The sequence below is a fragment of the Ranitomeya variabilis genome, chromosome 5 (genome assembly GCF_051348905.1).
Source record: "Ranitomeya variabilis isolate aRanVar5 chromosome 5, aRanVar5.hap1, whole genome shotgun sequence".
Classification (NCBI taxonomy): domain Eukaryota; kingdom Metazoa; phylum Chordata; class Amphibia; order Anura; family Dendrobatidae; genus Ranitomeya; species Ranitomeya variabilis.
Genome location: NC_135236.1, coordinates 171,462,864 through 171,485,550, shown reverse-complemented (window position 1 = coordinate 171,485,550; position 22,687 = coordinate 171,462,864). Strand labels below are relative to the sequence as shown.

At 43.0% G+C, this 22,687-nt stretch overlaps 1 protein-coding gene across 5 annotated transcripts in view; it reads right to left on the bottom strand.

Annotated features, from left to right (window-relative positions):
* The window catches only part of ARNT2 (aryl hydrocarbon receptor nuclear translocator 2), a 143,855-nt gene that overhangs the window by 88,512 nt on the left and 32,656 nt on the right, over positions 1–22,687 (bottom strand). For all 5 annotated transcript variants that reach the window (XM_077263498.1, XM_077263499.1, XM_077263501.1 and 2 more), the window contains 2 exons: positions 16,758–16,971; positions 14,472–14,685 (listed from right to left, as the gene is read on the bottom strand). In XM_077263498.1, coding sequence (XP_077119613.1) covers positions 14,472–14,685; positions 16,758–16,971 — 428 coding nt within the window. The remainder of the gene's footprint in view (positions 1–14,471; positions 14,686–16,757; positions 16,972–22,687) is intronic.

Here is a 22,687-nt window from a genome sequence, read left to right as displayed (position 1 = left end):
GAATCATAATGGCAGGTCAGTTTTAGCATTTAGTGAACCTAGCAAAACAGCCAAACAAAAAACAAGTGTGGGACTGCACTTTTTTTTGCAATTTCACCGCACTTGGAATTTTTTTCCCGTTTTCTAGTACAAGACATGGTAATACCAATGATGTCGTTCAAAAGTACAACTCGTCCCGCAAAAAATAAGCCCTCACATGGCCAAATTGAAGGAAAAATAAAAAAGTTATGGCTCTGGGAAGGAGGGGAGCGAAAACCGAACACGGAAAAACGGAAAATCCCAAGGTCATGAAGGGGTTAAAAAAATGCAACAAAAAGCAATCAAAAGAGAATCTCTCAGCAGATTTTTGCTCTGTAATCAGAGTGACATGATGTATGGGAAGAGAACCTGATTCTAGAAATGTATCACTGACTGGACTACTTGGTGCAGTTTTGATAGAATCCTTGTTTTCTCTGCAGTTCTATAAATGCTGAGCTCTGCATAACTCCGCCCACACCTCTGATTGGCAGCTTCCTGTGTACACTGTCCATTGTCAGTAAATTGCCAATCAGTGGTGAGGGCAGGATTACACAGATTACACAGATTAGCTGGACTGCCATGCACAGGACACCTAGTCCGGCAGTGATATTCTCTTGCTGATAAAACACTGATTTTAAGGGTATGTGCACACATTAAGTATTTGGTTCCGAAAATTTCTACACCACTTCTGCATCTCTTGGCAGGAAAACACTGCCTAAAATTTATGCGTTTTACAAATTTTTCCCCACTCATTAGTATGACTGAAATTTGCTGAAAGAACTGACATGCTGCAGATTTAACCCCTTACCGACCTACCGATATGCCTTTTAATGGCAGCAGTTAAGGGTACTTATGACTTAGTGGCGCTTTTTAACGGCACAGAGAAATAAGTGTATAGTGCCCCCCAGAGTCCGAAGTTCTCCAAGGTCTCAGCTACCGGGGGTAAATGAGACCCCAGAGAACATGATTTGGGTTGGTTTTTACCAACCCCAGTATTGCAATCGCTGTTATAAAGGGAATTTTGGCGACAGCAAAAAAAAGAGTCAGCGCTGAGATCTCATCTCCTAAGATCTTGGTGCCGAGATCTCCATCTGCGCATGCGCCGCCCCCTGGTGGCCATTTTCCCAGTGTCCACCGCACAGGAAACCATGGAACTACAGGGGGCTCTGGCCTTTCACAAAATGTCGGCAGAGCCCCCGGCAGCACCGGAGACACCCGCAGCAGCACCGGAGACCCCCGCAGCAGCGCCGGACACCCCCGCAGCACCAATGGGGCACTCGCAGCAGTGCCGGACAACCCCGCAGCACAAGACACCCAATAAGTTATTAACACGCATGGATTATAAAAAGCACCACCATTTTATTAAAAAACATTTTTTTTCCTATTTTTCGCCTCAAAATTTGGGGTGCATTTTATAATCCGAAAAATATGGTAGTTCTTCTGTTTCCATTAGGTCTATGACATCACATCATTAAAAGCTGACTACCTGAATCTTTCTAGGCGCTATGTAGAAACAGGAGGTCAATTTTCCCTGTATGAGTCACGAGTCTCTGCAAAAGTCCCTGACAGGGGAAGGGGCAACAGTTGGGTCCGGAGTTGAAGAGGGGAATTCTTTTTTTTCATGGAAAAAAAGACTTCCTGTTTCTACATAGAGCAGAGAAAAGAGAAGAATCTACTGGGTAGAAAGGCAACATGAGCAATTGTAAGTACACAGTGCTATATACTGTAATATGATGACTGCAATATATCATGAGGATAAAACTTTGATGGGAGGGCTTCTTTAAATCTAACTGTACGATCCAAATAAACATATTTCAGCATATTATTTTTTGCTTATTTTAGCAATAATAAAAGACATCCGTATTGATCGCTTATAAGGTATTCTCAGCCAGAAGGCAGCTCGTATTATTTATAAAATTGGCGCTCCACATGGGACGAGCGCATGCACAGCATAATGAGACAACTTGTGAAAGAAGAGCAGGCGAGAGCTGTAAAGGCGAGGGGCGGCTGTCCAGAGTTCAACACCACTGTTCTGCAATTGAATTTACCGTAAATCACAGCACAGTTCCTGTCCAACAACGACGATGACTCTTACATCATTAATACAAATAAAAATATGGATCAACAGCTGCGATTAGTAAAAGGATTAAACTTTACGAGTCCCTTAGAAAAAGATAGATTCTAAATAACTGGAATTGTCTCATAAGAACAAGACTCGAGTCCAAAAAAAGAAGAAGAAGAATCCCATAAAGGAAAAAGCCAGATGAGGGCACAGGAAAAAAACAAGGAAACGAGCGGCCAGTGGGGCAGTGCAGGTGTCTGATTTCCAGCCAGAGAATAAGGAGGATTTGTGAGGAACGGTGTCACCACAAAACACATTTTTTCAGACACAGCCAAAACCTATGTCATTATTCCAGAAGGATGACAGAAAAGGGAACGGATTAATAAGACTAAACTGAAAAAGAGACCAGGGTATGAATAATGGAAATATATTAACTATCGGAATAAAGAAAAATAACAGAAGACAGAAAGAGTTTATGTAACAAGGCTACAGCCGTCTATGGACCAGTAACCTCAGGGACATAGAGCCACTAAACATTATGGCATCACAAGTATTAGGCCGGGGTCACACTTGCGAGTTCAATGCGAGAAATTCGCGCGAGTCTCTGGCATCAACACCCGGCACTGCCGCCGGCACTCGGGACCGGAGCGTGTGACTGCATGTATTACTATGCAACCGCCCGCTCCAGTCCCGAGTGCCGGCGGCAGTGCCGGGGTATTAATGTGCGAGTTTCTCGCATTGAACTTGCAAGTGTGACCCCGGCCTTAGCATGACACTTTTCAAGAGAGAAAAAATGTCTGAAAGGGAAACCATTTTTTTAAGCCATTTCTTTTTCAGAATAAGCAGTCCCGTGTGTGTGTGTGCATTAGAAATAACACTATATCTGGCCCTTGTATGAGTTATATACTGCCTTGTCACTTGTTTTCCCCTCTGCAGACTTTATCTTTTAAAGGAAATCTGTCACCAGGTTTTAGCCAGGTAATCTGAGAACAGTAGAATATGGGCAGAGACCCTGATTCCAGTGGTGTAACTATCACTTACTGGCCTGCTTAGATTTATCAGAAGGAGAATATCACTAGAGGACAGCTGCCATGTAGTCCTCCATATTCATGAGCTCTGTGTAAGCCCGATGCCACCACTTATTGGCAGTTTTCTGCCAATGCACAGTGTACACAGAAACCGGCCAATCGGTGGTGTGTGGGGGAGTAGCTCATCTCCCTGGATGTGGACAGCAGAAAAAGTTTGTTGAAAAGTTGTGTCACAGTGTCAGAAAGCTTGGTTTGTGTCCTAGGTGATGAGTCCTCCAGCAGGACATTGACCCCAAGCGTACTTCAAGAAGCACCGAGAAATGGATGGAAACAATACGCTGGAGAGTTCTGAAGTGGCCAGTAATGAGTCTGGATCTAAATCCCACTGAACACCTCAGGAGAGATCTTAAAATTGCTGTTGGGAGAAGAAGTCATTCAAATATGAGAGACCTGACACAGTTTGCAAAAGAAAAATAGTCCAAAATTCCAGTGGAGTGGTCCGGTCTGAGAGGTGTCGCTGGTCTTGGTCCAGAGCCTCCCTTCTTCTTGTGAGGTCGTCCTCCTTCTTGCTTCATGTGGATGACACGTCCCTACGTCATCCACACAGTCTCCCGGCATTGTGCTCCTGTGCAGGTGTACTGCCTGACTCGGGCTCGTTGACCTTTCCCGGCTCATGCGCACTGCCATACTTTGCTCTGCCCTAGTCAGGGCAGAGAAGTAAAGCAGTGCCGGAGCATGATGCCCAGAGACTGTGTTGATGATGTAGGGACGAAGCAAGAAGGAGGATGTCATTGCAAGAAGAAGGGAGGCGCCAGACCAAGAAGCGCGACACCTATCGGACCGGATCGCCTCCCAGGTGAGAAGAATATAAGCTCTTTTTCTTGTCTTGCAGGTCAGGTTGGGGGCAGATATACAGCATTATAGAATGCTATATATCAGCCCCGAAGGGTGGTGGCCGCATCTTATATCACTCAAACCTGGTGACTGGTTCCCTTTGATTTTTTGGAACAATTAGAAGGATGCCAAAACTTTCAGCCATGACTGTATATGGAGATGGCTACTCTTACTATGCACCTGTTCACACCTGTTTTCTGTTTGGAAGGGACGGTCAATCTTGTATACATAGGCTCTCTGACTGAGCACTTCACCCATCAGCTTATGGCGGTTTTAATCACAGCAGGACCCTACCTACCCATATAATTGTAGGCTCTTAAGCCCCCGTCTCACTAAGCGAGATCGCTAGCGAGATCGCTGCTGAGTCACAAGTTTCGTGACGCAACAGCGACCTCAGTAGCGATCTCGCTTTGTGTGACACGTAGCAGCGACCAGGCCCCTGCTGTGAGATCGCTGGTCGTGTCGGAAAGGCCTGGACCTTTTTTTGATCGTTGAGGTCCCGCTGGGTAGCACACATCGCTGTGTTTGACACCTTACCAACGACCTCGTTGACGACTCAGACACTGAATCGTCATAATAGCTCCCATGTGAGATCGTTGTACAGGTCGCTACAGGTCGCTGGTGAGATGTCAAACAGTGAGATCGCAGCTGCGATCGTTAGTAAGATCTCACTGTTTGACATCTCACCAGCGACCACATAGCGACGCAGCAACGATCCCTGACAGGTCGTATCGTTGTCGGGATCGCTTTAGCGTCGCTAAGTGAGACGGGGCCTTTAGCCCAGGAGAGATACATGTTAGGTTAGGTTCCCAGCAAAGAAGATCGCCTTGTCGTTGCTGCCGGGCATACATGAATTGGCCAATTTATGTGCTAAGTATCTTCATTTTTTCCTATTTTCTAGAGCAGTGTGCTATAGTGTTACTTTGCAACTTTGTTACTGAAATCACAGTGACATACCGCAACATTGCAGGTAATGATTTTCTATGGTGTCGCCTTTCAATCTGCAACTAAAGGCCCCGTCTCACTTAGCGATTTACCAACGATCACGACCAGCGATATGACCTGGCCGTGATCGTTGGTAAGTCGCTGTGTGGTCGCTGGGGAGCTGTCACACAGACCGCTCTCCCCAGCGACCAACGATCAGGGGAACGAGTTCGGCATCGTTGAAACTGTCTTCAACGATGCCGAAGTCCCCCTGCAGCACCCGGGTAACCAGGGTAAACATCGGGTTACTAAGCGCAGGGCCGCGCTTAGTAACCCGATGTTTACCCTGGTTACCAAAAAAAACAAACACTACATACTCGCCTTTCGGTGTCCAGGTCCCTTGCCGGCTGCTTCCTGCTCTGACTGAGCCGCCGTACACTGAGAGCAGAGCGCAGCGGTGACGTCACTGCTGTGCTCTCACTTCTCACTGTACGGCCGGCAGTCAGTGAGAGCAGGAAGCAGACGGCGAGGGACCTGACGGACATCAGAAGGCGAGTATGTATTGTTTGTTTTTTTTTACATTTACGCTGGTAACCAGGGTAAACATCGGGTTACTAAGCGCGGCCCTGCGCTTAGTAACCCGATGTTTACCCTGGTTACCAGTGAAGACATCGCTGGATCGGTGTCACACACACCGATTCAGCAATGTCAGCGGGGCCTCAACGACCAAAAAAAGGTCCAGGCCATTCCGACACGACCAGCGATCTCGCAGCAGGGGCCTGATCGCTGGTACGTGTCACACATAGCGAGATCGCTATGGAGGTCGCTGTTGCGTCACAAAACTTGTGACTCAGCAGCGATCTCGCTAGCGATCTCGCTATGTGAGACGGGGCCTTTACTGCGAAACAAAGTTGCAAATGTTTCCAAATGTCTTGGAATTTCTGTTGCTGGTCACAAGTAGCACGAGACACACTTGCCGCGACATACAACTTATTGGCAACCTGGCTGTTTTACTTGTTGTGCGACATGTCTGTGTAGCTAGGCTGGTTTTCACTTCAGGTGGCAAGCACTGAATTTATTTATTACAGCGTGTTCCTCACAATCTTGGGGATACAGAATGTAAGTGTACTGGTCCTAAGTGCCATTTAAGCATACAGAAACAGAAACTTCCCATGAGACAGATGTTGGTCTATAATCATGACTGTAAGAATGTGAATTTTACTGTACCACCACACAATAAATGGTCTGCGACTGCCACAGCTCCTGATGCTCAGGCTCAGAGTATCAGGTACAGGGAAAAACTATGAAAAGTGCATATACAGGTTGGCCGTGCATTATCAAAGGTAGGGGAGGCTTATATCCAGGGAGGACATAAGGGTCGGGCCGCCAAACACATTAGACGGTGAGCGGATCCTGCCTAATTCATTCCAATGCATTGGTGTGCTTCCATCAGGAATTATACAATGAGCAGATATTGATATGGAATATTCCATAGAAGAATATGATGCCAGGCACACAAGCAAGAGCACTGCGGCATGGACACAGCATCCAGCTGATAAGGAATGTCGCCCAGCCCTTTGACGGAAATTGAAGATTATTTCTGTAACAAATTAAAAAAGAAAAATAAACTTTCAAAGGATCTTTTTTCTATTTGAGCTCTCGGAAATATTACAACTAAAATAAAACAAAGCGGGGGAAAAAGTTGCTGAACTTTAAACATTTTTCAAGTACCATCAAATAGAGAAGCAAAACAAGGCAGGGCGAATAAATATTTTACTCTGAAAAGAAGCAGAACTAGATCCAGCAAAACATCTGCCATAACAAACCGCAGGAAGAGACCGTGAAACTTTAGACCTAGACTGTTGTGAACTGTCAGGAACGCGCTGCTGCCAGGGCCCTGCCGAGCACGGTGGGGCGTTTCAGAGCAAGCTGTGTGGAGCTTGTGCTGGTCCATACAATGTACTCCGTCATGCCCATAGGTTAATGTTCTTGCCTATATGCCCCCAGTGTGAATTACCACTAGGTACTTTGTCTGGATGTGCTAAATATAATAAAACAGAAGCTGGATCTTTTCCAAATGATCATTTTTTATGGTTAGAATAATAATTTAAAGGGGCCCTGTCACCACCAATGAGCAATGTCTACTCATACAGTAAGGCTGAGTTTCTGCTATCACAGCGTTACTATTTTGCTAGCCTTGATAATGCTTGCAGGGAATCTGTCACCAGCTGTTTGCCACCTAATCTGAGAGCAGCATGATGAAGGTGGAACAACCCGGATTCCAGCAATATATCACTCACTGGGCTGCTTACTCTAGTTTTGATAAAATCACTGTTTTATCAGAAGCAGATTATCATTAGAGGACTAGTAAACCTGCTGTCATGAGGTCCTCCGTATTCATGAGCTCTGGATATCCTCGCCTGCAACACTGATTGGCAGATTTCTGTGCATAGGCAGAAAGCTACCAATCAGTGCTGTAGGCAGCGTTATGCAGAACTCAGCAATCAGAGAATTAGATCTGCAGCAGACATAACAGTGATTGTATCAAAATGACAGCAAGCAGCCCAGTAAGTGACACATCGCTGGAATCAGGATCTCTGCCCCCACATCATGTTGCTCTCAGATTAAGAAGGAAAACCTGGTGATAGATTCCCTTTAAAAGTAACTAAAGCTATAGTAGTAATGAACTTCGAATACGTTGATGATTAGTGAAGGGAAGCTGTCATCTTAATTTTGCTGCACCAGCCACAGACAGAATGAAGCAGATATTGGCAGCGATATTGTAGCCATGTATGTTTAAGATCATACCTTGAAAATTAAGCAGGTGACTGTGCGTCTTGGACGGGAGTCTGGAGAAGACCCTAGGTCTCCAATAGCTTCTCCCGGTTCTGATCCCCATTACTGACAGGAGTCTCCCTATGCAGTCCAGATCGGAGTAGGAAGAAGCCATTGGGAACCTGCCTCAGACTAGACATCCCAGGTTCACAATACCCGGACGGCTGTTCACCATATGTTTTGTCTTGAATAACATAACGCTCCAGAGTAACACCAGTATCTGATTAATGCTGCCTTAATCAGCAGGCAGACAGGTTCACTTTAAAGCACTGTGCTGCCGCACCAAATTTGCAATCTATTTAAAAGATCTAATTAATGATAGTAGATTTACTACCACAGCAAATATTTTTATTGAGGGCAAAATCTAGGCTTGGATGCACGCAAGTCAGAATATCAGTGATGATCTACAGCCACAAACACAAGTTGTTAAAGAGTAGTTAAAAGGCTAAAAACCACTGAGGCAGTACATTCTCTCTGCTGCGGTCAGCGTCTTGTTTCACTAGAGGTGTATCTGACATGTGGTCCCGAAAATCCTCTGAAAAGGAAATGGTTGTAAGAACAGATGCATTGACTCATTTGTACGTTCAGCATCTAGAGCAATTTGCTTACAGTTCACATACGCGGCCTTCCGATAAAATTCTCTAAGTGGAACAAGACTACATGAAAATGTATTAATGTAACTTTTTTTTCGACTTGCTTGTAACAGTACCATTGGGGTTACAATGTGACACCATGCACTTGTATTGAGCTGCAGTGTAGCAGCAACTCACAGAAACCTTGGGATGAACGGCACTCCTGTATTGTGGGTGCACTCGTTTTGTGAATTGCAAATCTGTATCTTACAAATGACTATTATGCTAAGCTCTCTATTTCACATAGTGATCTTTGGCCGCATGACATTTGTCATTCAAAGAAAAAATGTAACTAGGAATGTGAACAGGAAGTATCTACAGTAGATTCCCTATTATTTATCAAATAATCATAGTGTTACAATACAATTGTCTTCTGGAAGTCTCTAAGGTGGTCTAGCAGTGGGGCTTTGATGTACAGACTATGGATGTGTGAGAAATCTGTGCTCATATCCATTATTGTCAGTTGATTAAAAATACATGCCCCTATTTTTGTGGAAATAGCATGGTATTTACTGTACTGTACATTGACAAGTCACACATTTTTACCAGTTTGCATGGAATGGGTGTATTTAGTTAAAGCACCAATCCAGCATTTTTTTTTCACTGCTGGAGTGGCACTTTAAATGTAAATCTCCTGCTCCCAGTCACATACTCACCCTCTGACATCGTCAACATTATTTGGCACTACTTCACTCTTGTGGTGCCATCCTGTGACCCCAGTTTCTGCCTGACCGACATACAGTACAGACCAAAAGTTTGGACACACCTTCTCATTTAAAGATTTTTCTGTATTTTCATGACTATGAAAATTGTACATTCACACTGAAGGCATCAAAACTATGAATTAACACATGTAGAATTAAGTGTGAAACAACTGAAATTATGTCTTATATTCTAGGTTCTTCAAAGTAGCCACCTTTTGCTTTGCTGGCTGCTTTGCACACTCTTGGCATTCTCTTGATTAGCTTCAAGAGGTAGTCACCGGGAATGGTTTTCACTTCACAGGTGTGCCCAGTCAGGTTTAATAAGTGGGATTTCTTGCCTTATAAATGGTGCTGGGACCATCAGTTGTGTTGTGCAGAAGTCTGGTGGATACACAGCTGATAGTCCTACTGAATAGACTGTTAGAATTTGTATTATGGCAAGAAAAAAGCAACTAAGTAAAGAAAAACTAGTGGCCATCATTACTTTAAGAAATGAAGGTCAGTCAGTCGGAAAAACTGGGCAAACTTTGAAAGTGTCCCCAAGTACAGTGGCAAAAACCATCAAAGGAAAGGAAGACCAAGAGTCACCTCTGCTTCTGAGGATAAGTTTATCTAAGTCACCAGCCTCAGAAATTGCAGGTTAACAGCAGCTCAGATTAGAGACCAGGTCAATGCCACACAGAGTTCTAGCAGCAGACACATCTCTACAACAACTGTTAAGAGGAGACTTTGTGCAGCAGGCCTTCATGGTAAAATAGCTGGTAGGAAACCACTGCTAAGGACAGGCAACAAGGAGAAGAGACTTGTTTGGGCTAAAGAACACAAGGAATGGACATTAGACCAGTGTAAATCTGTGCTTTGGTCTGATGAGTCCAAATTTGAGAACTTTGGTTCCAACCACCGTGTCTTTGTGCGACGCAGAAAAGGTGAACAGATGGACTCTACATGCCTGGTTCCCACCGTGAAGCATGGAGGAGGAGGTGTGATGGTGTGGGGGTGCTTTGCTGGTGGCACTGTTGGGGATTTATTCAAAATTGAAGGCATACTTAACCAGCATGGCTACCACAGCATCTTGCAGCAGCATGCTATTCCATCCTGTTTGCGTTTAGTTGGACCATCATTTATTTTTCAACAGGACAATGACCCCAAACACACCTCCAGGCTGTGTACGGGCTATTTGACCAAGATGGAGAGTGATGGAGTGCTACGCCAGATGACCTGGCCTCCACAGTCACCAGACCTGAACCCAATCGAGATGGTTTGGGGTGAGCTGGACCGCAGAGTTAAGGCAAAAGGGCCAACAAGTGCTAAGCCTCTCTGGGAATTCCTTCAAGATTGTTGGAAGACCATTCCCGGTGACTACCTCTTGAAGCTCATCAAGAGAATGCCAAGAGTGTGCAAAAGCAGTCATCAAAGCAAAAGGTGGCTACTTTGAAGAACCTAGAATATAAGACATATTTTCAGTTGTTTTACACTTTTTTGTTAAGTATATAATTCCATGTGTTAAATCATAGTTTTGATGCCTTCAATGTGAATGTACAATTTTCATAGTCATGAAAATACAGAAAAATCTTTAAATGAGAAGGTGTGTCCAAACTTTTGGTCTGTACTGTACGTTACGTCACAAGCTCTCAATTCTTCTTGCAATGAGAGCAAGAACAAGGTTCTCATAGACTTGTATTGCAAAGTGACCTCTGTGCAGATCCATGAAACACTGGAGCTTCAGGCAGGTCACTTTTCCCTGGAGACCGATGGCAAAAACAGATGAAAACGCCGGAAGGTGAGTATGAGATTGGGGACTTACATTTAAAACACTACTCCAGAGGTGTAATTAACCCCTTTCTGACATTAGACGTACTATCCCGTCGAGGTGGGGTGGGCCAGTATGACCACCGACGGGATAATACGTCATCACCGATCAGCCGCGCTCACGGGGGGAGCGCAGCCGATCGGGGCCGGGTGATCACGGACCGCCCCCGACACATTAACCCCCGGTATAGGGAAGCATCGCGCAGGGAGGGGGCTCCCTGCGTGCTTCCCTGAGACCCCCAGAGCAACGCGATGTGATCGCGTTGCTCCGAGGGTCTCTTACCTCCTCCTCCCTGCAGCAGGCCCGGATCCAAGATGGCCGCTGCATCCGGGTCCAGCGTTTCGACCGTACCGCGGACTTTGTCAAAGCTTTGACAAAGTCCGCGGTACGGTCGAAATGCGTTGCTTTACCCACTGGGGCTATGGTGATGTATTAGGAGCACTTTTTGTATAATTTATTTTGCAATTTGCATTTTAACTTAAAAATTTTTTTTCCAATAAACTGTTTATATTTTATTGAGCTGGAACATTGCATTTTTTTTATTATCATACCGCCAAACAAAAAGTGGAATAACACGCGATCAAAAAGACGGATATAAATAACCATGGTACCGCTGAAAACGTCATCTTGTCCCGCAAAAAACGAGCTGCCATACAGCGTCATCAAAGAAAAAATAAAAAAGTTATAGTCCTCAGAATAGAGATGCAAAAATAATTATTTTTTCTATAAAATAGTTTTTATCGTATAAAAGCGGCAAAACATAAAAAAATGATATAGATGAGGTATCGCTGTAATCGTACTGACCCGAAGAATAAAACTGCTTTATCCATTTTATCAAACGCGGAACAGTATAAACACCTCCCCCAAAAGAAATTCATGAATAGCTGGTTTTTGGTTATCCAGCCTCACAAAAATCAGAATAAAAAGCGATCAAAAAATGTCACGTGCCTGAAAATGTCACCAATAAAAACGTCAACTGGTCCCGCAAAAAAAAGACCTCACATGACTCTGTGGACCAAAATATGGAAAAATTCTAGCTCTCAAAATGTGGTAACGCAAAAAATATTTTTTGCAATAAGTAGCGTCTTTCAGTGTCTGACGGCTGCCAATCATAAATATCCGCTAAAAAACCCGCTATAAAAGTAAATCAAACCCCCCTTCATCACCCCCTTAGTTAGCGAAATATTAAAAAATTAAAAAAATGTATTTATTTCTATTTTCCCATTAGGGTTAGGGTTAGGGTTGGGGCTAGGGTTAAGGCTACAGTTAGGGTTGGGGCTAAAGATAGGGTTAAGGTTGGGGCTAAAGGTAGGGTTAGGGTTTGGATTACATTTACGGTTGGGAATAGGGTTAGGGGTGTGTCAGGGTTAGGGTTGTGGTTAGGGTTACCGTTGGGATTAGGGTTAGGTATGTGATTGGATTAGGGTTTCAGTTATAATTGGGGGGTTTCCACTGTTTAGGCACATCAGGGGCTCTCCAAACGCGACATGGCGTCCGATCTCAATTCCAGCCAATTCTGCGTTGAAAAAGTAAAACAGTGCTCCTTCCCTTCCGAGCTCTCCCGTGCGCCCAAACAGGGGTTTACCCCAACATATGGGGTACCAGCGTACTCAGGACACATTGGACAACAACTTTTGGGGTCCAATTTCTCCTGTTACCCTTGGGAAAATACAAAACTGGGGGCTAAAAAATAATTTTTTAGGAAAAAAAAGGATTTTTTATTTTCACGGCTCTGCGTTATAAACTGTACTGAAACACTTGGGGGTTCTAAGTTCTCATAACACATCTAGATAAGTTCCTTGGGGGGTCTAGTTTCCAATATGGGGTCACTTGTGGGGGGTTTCTACTGTTTAGGTTCATTAGGGGCTCTGCAAACGCAATGTGACGCCTGCAGACCAATCCATCTAAGTCTGCATTCCAAATGACGCTCCTTCCCTTCCGAGCTCTGCCATGCGCTCAAACGGTGGTTCCCCCCCACATATGGGGTATCAGCGTACTCAGGACAAATTGGACAACAACTTGTGGGGTCCAATTTCAACTGTTACCCTTGGAAAAATACAAAACTGGGGGCTAAAAAATAATTTTTGTGGATATTTTTTTTTTTATTTTCACGTTTCTGCGATATAAACTGTAGTGAAACACTTGGTGGGTTAAAGTGCTCACCACACATCTACATGTACCTCCTTAGGGGGTCTACTTTCCAAAATGGTGTCACTTGTGGGGGGTTTCAATGTTTAGGCACATCAGTGGCTCTCCAAACGCAACATGGCGTGCCATCTCAATTCCTGTCAATTTTGCATTGAAAAGTCAAACGGTGCTCCTTCCCTTCCGAGCTCTCCCATGCGCCCAAACAGTGGTTTACCCCCACATATGGGGTATCAGCGTACTCAGGACAAATTGTACAACAACTTTTGAGGTCCAATTTTTTCTCTTACCCTTGGGAAAATAAAAAATTGGGGGCGAAAACATCATTTTTGTGAAAAAATATGATTTTTTATTTTTACGGCTCTGCATTATAAACTTCTGTGAATCACTTAATGGGTCAAAGTGCTCACCACACATCTAGATAAGTTCCTTAGGAGGTCTACTTGCCAAAATGGTGTCACTTGTGGGGGGTTTTAATGTTTAGGCACATCAGTGGCTCTCCAAACGCAACATGGCGTGCCATCTGAATTCCTGTCAATTTTGCATTGAAAAGTCAAATGGCGCTCCTTCGCTTCCGAGCTCTGCCATGCGCCCAAACAGTGGTTTACCCCCACATATGGGGTATCGGCGTACTCAGGACAAATTGTACAACAACCTTTTTTGTGAAAAAAAGCTAAATGTTCATTTTTATTTAAACATTCCAAAAATTCCTGTGAAACACCTGAAGGGTTAATAAACTTCTTGAATGTGGTTTTGAGCACCTTGAGGGGTGCAGTTTTTAGAATGGTGTCACACTTGGTTATTTTCTATCATATAGACCCCTCAAAATGACTTCAAATGAGATGTGGTCCCTACAAAAAATGGTGTTGTAAAAATGAGAAATTCCTGGTCAATTTTTAACCCTTACAACTCCCTAACAAAAAAAAATTTTGGTTCCAAAATTGTACTGATGTAAAGTAGACATGTGGGATATGTTACTTATTAAGTATTTTGTGTGACATATCTCTGTGATTTAATTGCATAAAAATTCAAAGTTGGAAAATTGCGAAATTTTCAAAATTTTCGCCAAATTTCCGTTTTTTTCACAAATAAACGCAGGTAATATCAAAGAAATTTTACCACTATCATGAAGTACAATATGTCACGAGAAAACAATGTCAGAATCACCGGGATCCGTTGAAGCGTTCCAGAGTTATAACCTCATAAAGGGACAGTGGTCAGAATTGTAAAAATTGGCCTGGTCATTAATGTGCAAACCACCCTTGGGGGTAAAGGGGTTAAAAAAAAACGCTGGAGTGGCGCTTTAAATTTGATAAATAAGTGTAGGTGGAAGAGAGATAAAAGGTTCTAGATATTTCATGACTTGGCATTAGGATTTAAGGTCCAAGATGGAACAATATGTGTATTGTATGAACCAACCTGTCATGGAGTTCTCTGAAGTGCACAACTGCTCTCGGAGCTTCTCTATGTCATCAGGGTGTGTCTGCTCATACAGCGTGCTTCCAAACCACTCTGACTGGGGCTGGTTCAGTACCGGAGTGACAGAGTCAGAAACAAAGATCACTCTTCCAGTTTCTGCTGCCACAACAAAAAGAAATCCATCTGCAGCTTCCAGTATAAGATGCTTCAACTCCTGGGCAGAAAAGAAACAAGCAGAGGGTAAAATTCCACAGTGACGTATGTAAAACACTTGTACATATTAATCAATTGCAGACAATGCAATTTATTCAACATTTATTGCAAAACCTACTTGTTTATTGTTCAGGAGAGATCCCAGTGATCTCTGACAGACTGCAACTGTGATGTCAGGACTGCAGTGCACGTGACCGCTGCAGCTAATCACTGGGCTCAGTGACTTTACCCATATGGGCAGCAGGAACCTAATGAGTGGCTGCAGTGGTCATGTACACTGTAATCATGAGGACACTGCTTCAGTTTGTAAACAATCAAAATGAGCAGCGGCAGAGAGGCAGCTCTGGAATAGGGTGAGTATTGCTGTACTTATAATATGCAACATTTGTGAGCCGCAGAGATGAAGAAAGCTGAAAGTGGGAGACCCCTTTAAGAGAGAGTGTGAAGCTCAGTGGCACTATTGACTTGTGCAGGGTTCCTGGAACACCTGGATGAAGTTTGCATATTCCCCCAGTGTGTGTGTGGGTTTCTTCCGCATTCGCCAGTTTCCTCCTACACTGCATAAAAACCACACTGATGGAAATTTAGATTATGAGCCCCAATCGAGACAGGGACGGATGTAAGTTAAGACAATCTCTGTAGGTGCTGTTTATCAATGAATAAAATAAATACTTAATGCTCTGCCAGGAAGATGCAAATTTAGTGCAACATACAACTGTTTCTCCTGAAAAAATGAGCTTATGTGAAATTTTACACCATTTACTTATAGATGAGTAACAGCACGAAAGTGTTATTTGGCTTGAGTTGCTCCACAGCTCCCTCGCCTAGCTTCAGATGCCCAATTGGCATTACCAAGATTCAGATGAACACTAAGAATCAATTTCACCAGAATTCTGGGGCAAATTACTTTGAAATGTTGCAAACTTTGAATGCAACTCCAAGTTATATAAACATGTAGCAACATTTGGCGTTTTCACACCAGTTTCTCCAAGCTCCACCAAAACAGGAGGAGCTGGGGCAAGACTGGAGAGTGACACCACAGCTCGTTTAATGAACGATGAGCTGTGTCATTAAATACGACAAAAATCTTACTCCAGTCGGAGCGTCTGACTCCTCCACGCCACCTCATTAAGACAGGTAAGAAAATCACCAGATCTTGAGGAATCGGGCCCTTGCTTGCATCTACTGTTGGCCAACAAAAGTCAATGCTTGATTTTCTCACCGGTCTTGATGACGGTGCGTAGACAGAGCGAGCATTGGACGAGTGGCGCATGCCTCAGTGTGCCACACCAAAAATGTTACTTCAGCCAAAAGTCACAACAGCTTTAAACAAATACGTATTACATAAAAATGTGAGACTTTTCAAAGCAATTTACGCCAAAATTCTGGCAAAATTGCTTTGATGAATCGTGCCATAGTGTGGACCTGGCCCAGATCTGAACTTCTCAATATAACTTTCTCCTACAGATTTTGTGGAAAATTTTCCTGCATACCAGTAAGGGGATCCAGTCCTGTTTTTTGGAGTCAGGTACAGTTCTCACAAAAAGCTTTAATATGTGGCTTTACAGAGCTACCGGCCAGAGAACAGTCAGGTGTTGGTGTGTACTGCAGCTTTAGGTCAACCATGCAACACATAAGATCTTTTTAAATCATGTGGATAGAGCAATTATCAGCTAATGAGGGTGGCTTGCAAAGGGAGTTGGTCATTACTGTGCTGGGTCATCTCTACTACTCAACACCTAATAATGAGATGTCTATGCCATGTAACTAATAAGAGACATATCAAACTAAATATGACTGAAAAACATACAGTAAGTAGATTATAAAGGAATGATAGAAATAGACTTGTACTTACTGGAAACCGGAAAAATCAGTCCATATGGAACACACAGGAGAGCAGTTAACACATATACAGTAGGCATTCAATGTACAGTGTGATCCCTCAGTTATGTACTGACATATGGTACACTCAGCTGCTGTATTACTGCTACCCTCTTCACTACTTAGTTACTCTACACATAATGAGGGATGGCTAGTGAGAATGGCACATATTGCGGATAGCTTGCAGAGCACCTGTTCTGTTAAGAAGGAGGGTTTATATGCTCCGTCCGTAGATTTATTTCCTGTCCCTCTCATGGATTTCATGTGGGATACAGCCATGCGCAGGATGGTGAGCTTGTCAGGTTTGCGTGCGAGGGCACTGCAGGTGGGAACCATGTCGGACAGCTCTGTGATGTACTGTGTCATCTTATTCCTCCGACGTCTTTCAATTTCACTGTGATTCTCTCTGGAAGCAGAATCAGAGCAGGAGAAAAAAACGGAAGAGTATAAGAATCAGCACCAAGCAGAGCCGTCCAGGGACACGGTCCCCGCAACCCAACGAAGACACACGTGTGATGGACTGGAGAGGATGTGTGTACACAAGAGTCTGTCAGTGTCTGTTCAGCTTCCATATCAGTTTCCATACTTTCTCACTGGCCTCAGGTCTTGGTAATGATTTGGTTCTCCTTTGCTTGGTAACATTATACTCCAACATCTGATTACTTTTTCATTTCAGGCTTTGTTTCAAAGGGTAGATTTGCTTGCTTACTTAATGGATTTTGCTGCTGGGTTTCAACTGTAGTAAAGTGCAGGGCGCACTGCCAGTCACCATGCCCATTATAGTAATGAAAGTCAGTCGTATTTCTGGTTTTAGGTTACTAAAGCTTATACATCGTATATCAGAAAGCTATGCAAATATCTAACCTCTTCACAATTTCTAAGCTCATTGCTTGCTGCCAATGAATGGGAATATTCCTGCTTACATTCAGAGGTTGAAAACCCGTCCTAAAGTGCTACTTCCCCTTTGGGCATAGCTCTTTAAGGGCATATCTTTTTTAGGCAGATTTTTGGAGATGCCACAAAAAACGACGGGAAAACGGCCAACAAAGCCGCTTTAGTAAAAAGAATGCCGACTCTTTATAGTGGAAGCATAAGGAAAAGACATGGACGGTGGAGATGCCACAAAGAAAAGATAAAAAGGACACCAGAAAAAAATGCTGTCTTTTTCTTGAAGATGCTTCGCCTAGGAAAATCTCAGTGGCTCTACCGGCATCTTAAAAATATTGTGTGCACATTCCCACAGACTAGGGTCACAATAAGTTTTTTAAGGAGGATTTTAAAACACATCGGATCCTAAATCTCCACCAAAAACTGCTTAAAATTCTCTGTGAAAACTCTTCCTGTCCATTTTCATTTCAATTCAAAATCCTCTTAGCTCTTCAGCCAACAAGTTTTTTTGAGAGGTTTTAACCTACAAGGTTTTGATAACATCACAATGGGAATAAGAAAAATGATGTGTCACTTCTATGAGGATTCCTTGTGAAATCCACATAAAATGTGACAGTCAGGCCAAAAATAATGCAAAAAATGCTCCAAAAACCTCCTCAAAACCACTTACCGTAAATAAAAGAAAAAGACTGCCAAAACAAACAAACAAAAAAGCAGTGTTTCCTAAAGAGGAATTATCTTGAAAAACTTGTCAGATTTTTCTATCTTCAAATTAACTCCATGTGAACATACCCTACATGTAGTAAAGCTCTTCCTTGCATCAAGCCGAGCACCTGTGTGCACAGCACAATTTCGGGGCAGTGTTAGCGTCTCTGAATGTAAGCAGAGATATTCCCATTCAATGACAGCAAGAGAGGGACTGTTACAGAAACACATTAGAAAATTGCATTACTTTTTGTTATACAAAGGACTAAGCTCAATTTCCATAAAACAAGAAAATTCCTATAAAGCACCATCCCAGTGCTGGGAATATTCACTACGTCCTATGGGCCTTGCTGGCTGCAAGCAGCGTCTGTGCAATCACTACTACATTTAGGAGCAGCTTACTGAAATAATGGCAAGGAGCCATTTTTAATTTCTAACAGTGTTAAGCCAAAACCTGTTCATCCTGACTTGTCAGCTGAAAAAACACTGGCGACTTTCTGGATGTGTAACATTTATCAGTTATGTCTTATGTCATGACACGTGACCGCCATGTATAAGTACTAGTGTATCATAGAAAGAGCGGTGCTGTCCATAACAACCAAATGCTTACATTTTGCAAACTCAGGTTTCCAAAATGCCAAAGAATTTTCACTGGTTGCTATGGGCAACACCACCTTACTTATTTGCACTAGTCTTTATTCATAGCCTCGAGTATTGGCTTACATGACCCAGCAGTATATTGGTTCTGCACAATATAATATAACTTACCTGTAAAATGGGACGCAAACAATGAAGACATGTGAAACAAACAGTTATTTAACAAAATTGTGAAAGTTGATGCCTCATGAGATATTTATGGTATATTCATAGGATAGGCCACAAATGTCTGGTAGATGGGGTTCCACCTATCTCCAAAGCAGGGATCCTTCAATCCCCAGTTCTGGCTGGTGTCCGCACAGGCGACGGCTCTCTCCATTTATTGCTATGAGATACAGATGAAGAAATAGGACTGGCATCTATCAGCCTTTTATGGTCCGGCTTATGGCTATCCCATAAATGTCTCACATAGTGTAAACCGATATTGATGAACAATAAACAGTGTGCCCACAATTAGCACCTGTGCCCATACAGGAGATTATTGTATAACAAATCCCATGCAAAAAATGTCAAATAAACCCTACATAGAAATAAATTTGCACAAACAGGATCAAACTCAAGCACAGTAATTTTTATTATACAAACCACATTAAAAATCAAATCCTAACATACTGTGGGATACTCTGATAAATGACAACTACGAAGGAGCCACAGGTCAGAGGCTACAAACATGCATGTAATAGTACTGATACCCTCAATATAGCCTCTGACCTGTGGCTCCTTCGTAGTTGTCATTTATCAGAGTATCCCACAGTATGTTAGGATTTGATTTTTAATGTGGTTTGTATAATAAAAATTATTATGCTTGAGTTTGATCCTGTTTGTGCAAATTTATTTCTATGTAATGTCTCACATAGGACAACCCCTTTACCTCATTGATGAATCAAGGAATCCATATATTACTGGTAAAGTTATAACAGAACATTGTGACCTGAAATGGACAGTCCTTCAGTCCTCATACCTCAAACATCCCCAATTCTGTAGAGCCATTTCTTAGCTATAACGGGTTCTTCCCTCTGTGTTTTTAGCGGTGCACCTAGTGATGAGCGTACATGCTGGGATGAGGAGTTATCGGAGCATGCTCGTGTGTTAACCGAGTGACTTCGGTGTGCTTGAAAAATATGTTTGAGTCCCCGCGGCTGTATGTTCGACAGCCACAACACAGCAGGGATAGCCTGTTTGTTAGGAAATCCCTACATGTGTTGCGGATATCGAGCAGCCGTGAGACATGCAGCCAAAGGGACTCAAACATATCTTTCGAGCACGCCGAAGTCACTCGGTTATCACCAGAGAATGCTCGAATAACGCCTTATCCCAGCACGTTCCTTCATCACTAGTGACAACCTTAGCTATCAATATGTCTCTTATGGTGGATGTCAACGACTTTATAGCTCATGGACTAACCACTGCAACAGTAAAGGAGCGAATGCGACATCAATAATGTAGGCAACAATACAATAAAACAGAAAATTGAGAAAAACTACATCTGTTTAGTGGTCATTTTCTTTTATTTCCACTCTAAAGAGAACCCATGGGCTAACCTGACATGTCATATTTAGGAAATGCTTCTACTCATCATGAAATAACAGTCCTGAAGCAGTTTAACTACTAGGCCAAGTGCATTCATTGAGTATTTGGTGAGTTTTTACCTCAGTATTTGTTAGCCAAAACCAGGAGTGAGTGATAAATACAGAAGTGGTGACGTGTTTCTATTATTCTTTTCCTCTGATTGTTCCCTCCTGGTTTTGGCTTACAAATACTGAGGTAAAAAATACTCAGCGTGTGCACGTGACGTTAGGTTAAGTTACCAAGACGAGATTTTCACGCTGTATATTTTCACTGAGCCAAAATCTCAGTGAGCATACAGTTCTAGGAGAGTGGATGAGATTTATATAAATTTCAGGCCCACTGCTCTTTTCTTTCATGCAGTGTAACCTGACCTCCGCTGCGTGTTTGAAATCTGCAACATGTCAACTTCTGCTGTGAGTACGCTGAGTTTTATGTGCAGATTTTCCCCTTCGGCCGGGGTCAGACTAGCGTATGGCATCCGATGCAATATGCTAATGACCCTCGGATCCTGCTTTGCTGTGAGAGGGAGCCGAGTGTCATGTGTCTGTGCTCCGAGCCTCTCGCACAGCTTCGGAGGAGGCGGAGAAATTAATTTCTCCATCTCCTCTATTGCCGGGGTCAGCGTATATCACACATCACTTGGATGATATCCGAGTGATGTGCGCAGTCTCACTCGCACCCATAGGCTTACAAAGGTGCGAGTGAGCCGAGACCCGGCCGAGTGTCGGTGACAATCGCAGCATGCTGTGATTTCACTCGCATGTTGAAAACGGCCTAGAAAAAAAACTCTGATATGAGCTGCCCCATAGATGAATACTGGTCCAGGTTTTATCACATAGCTCTCGTCTGTATTCATCGCTAGTTTGACCCCGGTCTTAGACTTGCATTAGATTCAGAAAATCCTCAGGTACAGAAAGCACATGCTTATTTAATGGATTTCTAATGCGGAAACGCACTAACAGGACAGGTCATCTGTACATGATTGTTATAATAAAATTGCCAAAGCGAAAAACCAGGAAATATCAAAAAGAAAGTAGCTTTATTTAGAGAATGAAATAGCAAAAATAGACAAAACACGCAGTGTCAAAAACGAGTGAAAAAACAAAACAAAGATAGGTGCAGAAAATCTGCAACAGCAAAGACTCCCCAGAAGCTCATAGTGGGAGCCCTACTCTGTGTCCTGCTGTTCCACTGTATTTCTTCCATCAATGGATGTGTTTCCTACACAACCTGTCACTGTTCCATCAGTGCTGATAGTGTCAGATTGGTGCAGACACACCCCAGTAACTAGGGGAAAGATCATGTCCACTTTCATTCATTTCCAGGAGGAATGGCAGAACACAGAGCTCTCAATAAAGATTATCCAGAATTTTTATATCATGAGGAATATACAGATCTACTAAAACAAACACATCACTAGAGCTGTCCGCAGCCTTTACTGTTTACAGCACGATTTCGTAAAGTGAGCGTGTTTGAAAGCTGCTAAAAAGGTAATGAAAAGTAATGCCCATCGGAGCTATACATCCTAATGGTCTGACGCAGTTCTCCTATGTTCTATTTCACTGTCTTTATGCCATTAATTTTTTTAGAAGTATAGAGAAGGTTTTATGCGTCACTTTTCTATATTACTAAGAAACGGGGACTGGGAATAATTATGATTGATTGAACTATGTTTGGCCATCAGGCAACGTTCTCACAGTTTTGTGAGTTGTTTCATATTATGTAATTAAGGTAACTTTGCGATTTTTCCATTGTGTTTTTTACATGCGTTTTTATTATAATTTTGACTCTTTTCTTCTGTTTTTGCTACGTCATGCTATAAAAAAGCTGCTTTTTTTATACTTCCTGGTATTTGGCTTTGACAAAAATTTATTGATATAGTCATGTGAATTACGGTACATGCGTTTTTTTTCCTGTGGAATTTCCACATCTAATGCAACACCTGCAGACTCACACAATGGAGAAGAAGGAGATTTTTTTTCTCCATCTTCTCATGCAAGAGAATCAGATCACACTATGCTCACACTCCGATCAAACTCGGACATTAGCATAATCAACCCGATTCTCCCAGATGAGAGAATCTACGGTCGTGTGACCCCGTCATCAGCACTGCCCCACTGAATAATACTGATCTGGGTGCTTTCCGATAAAACATCGGCTAGCACTTGTCTGTTGTATATGGCGGTGTGAGCGAGCCCTGAGACAATGACTGGATGCTTCATCTTTCAGAATCTGTATAAAAATTACTTTGCATATTCAGTTGTACTCGTGATAAGTTGAAAGAAATAAATTTGCATGTTACA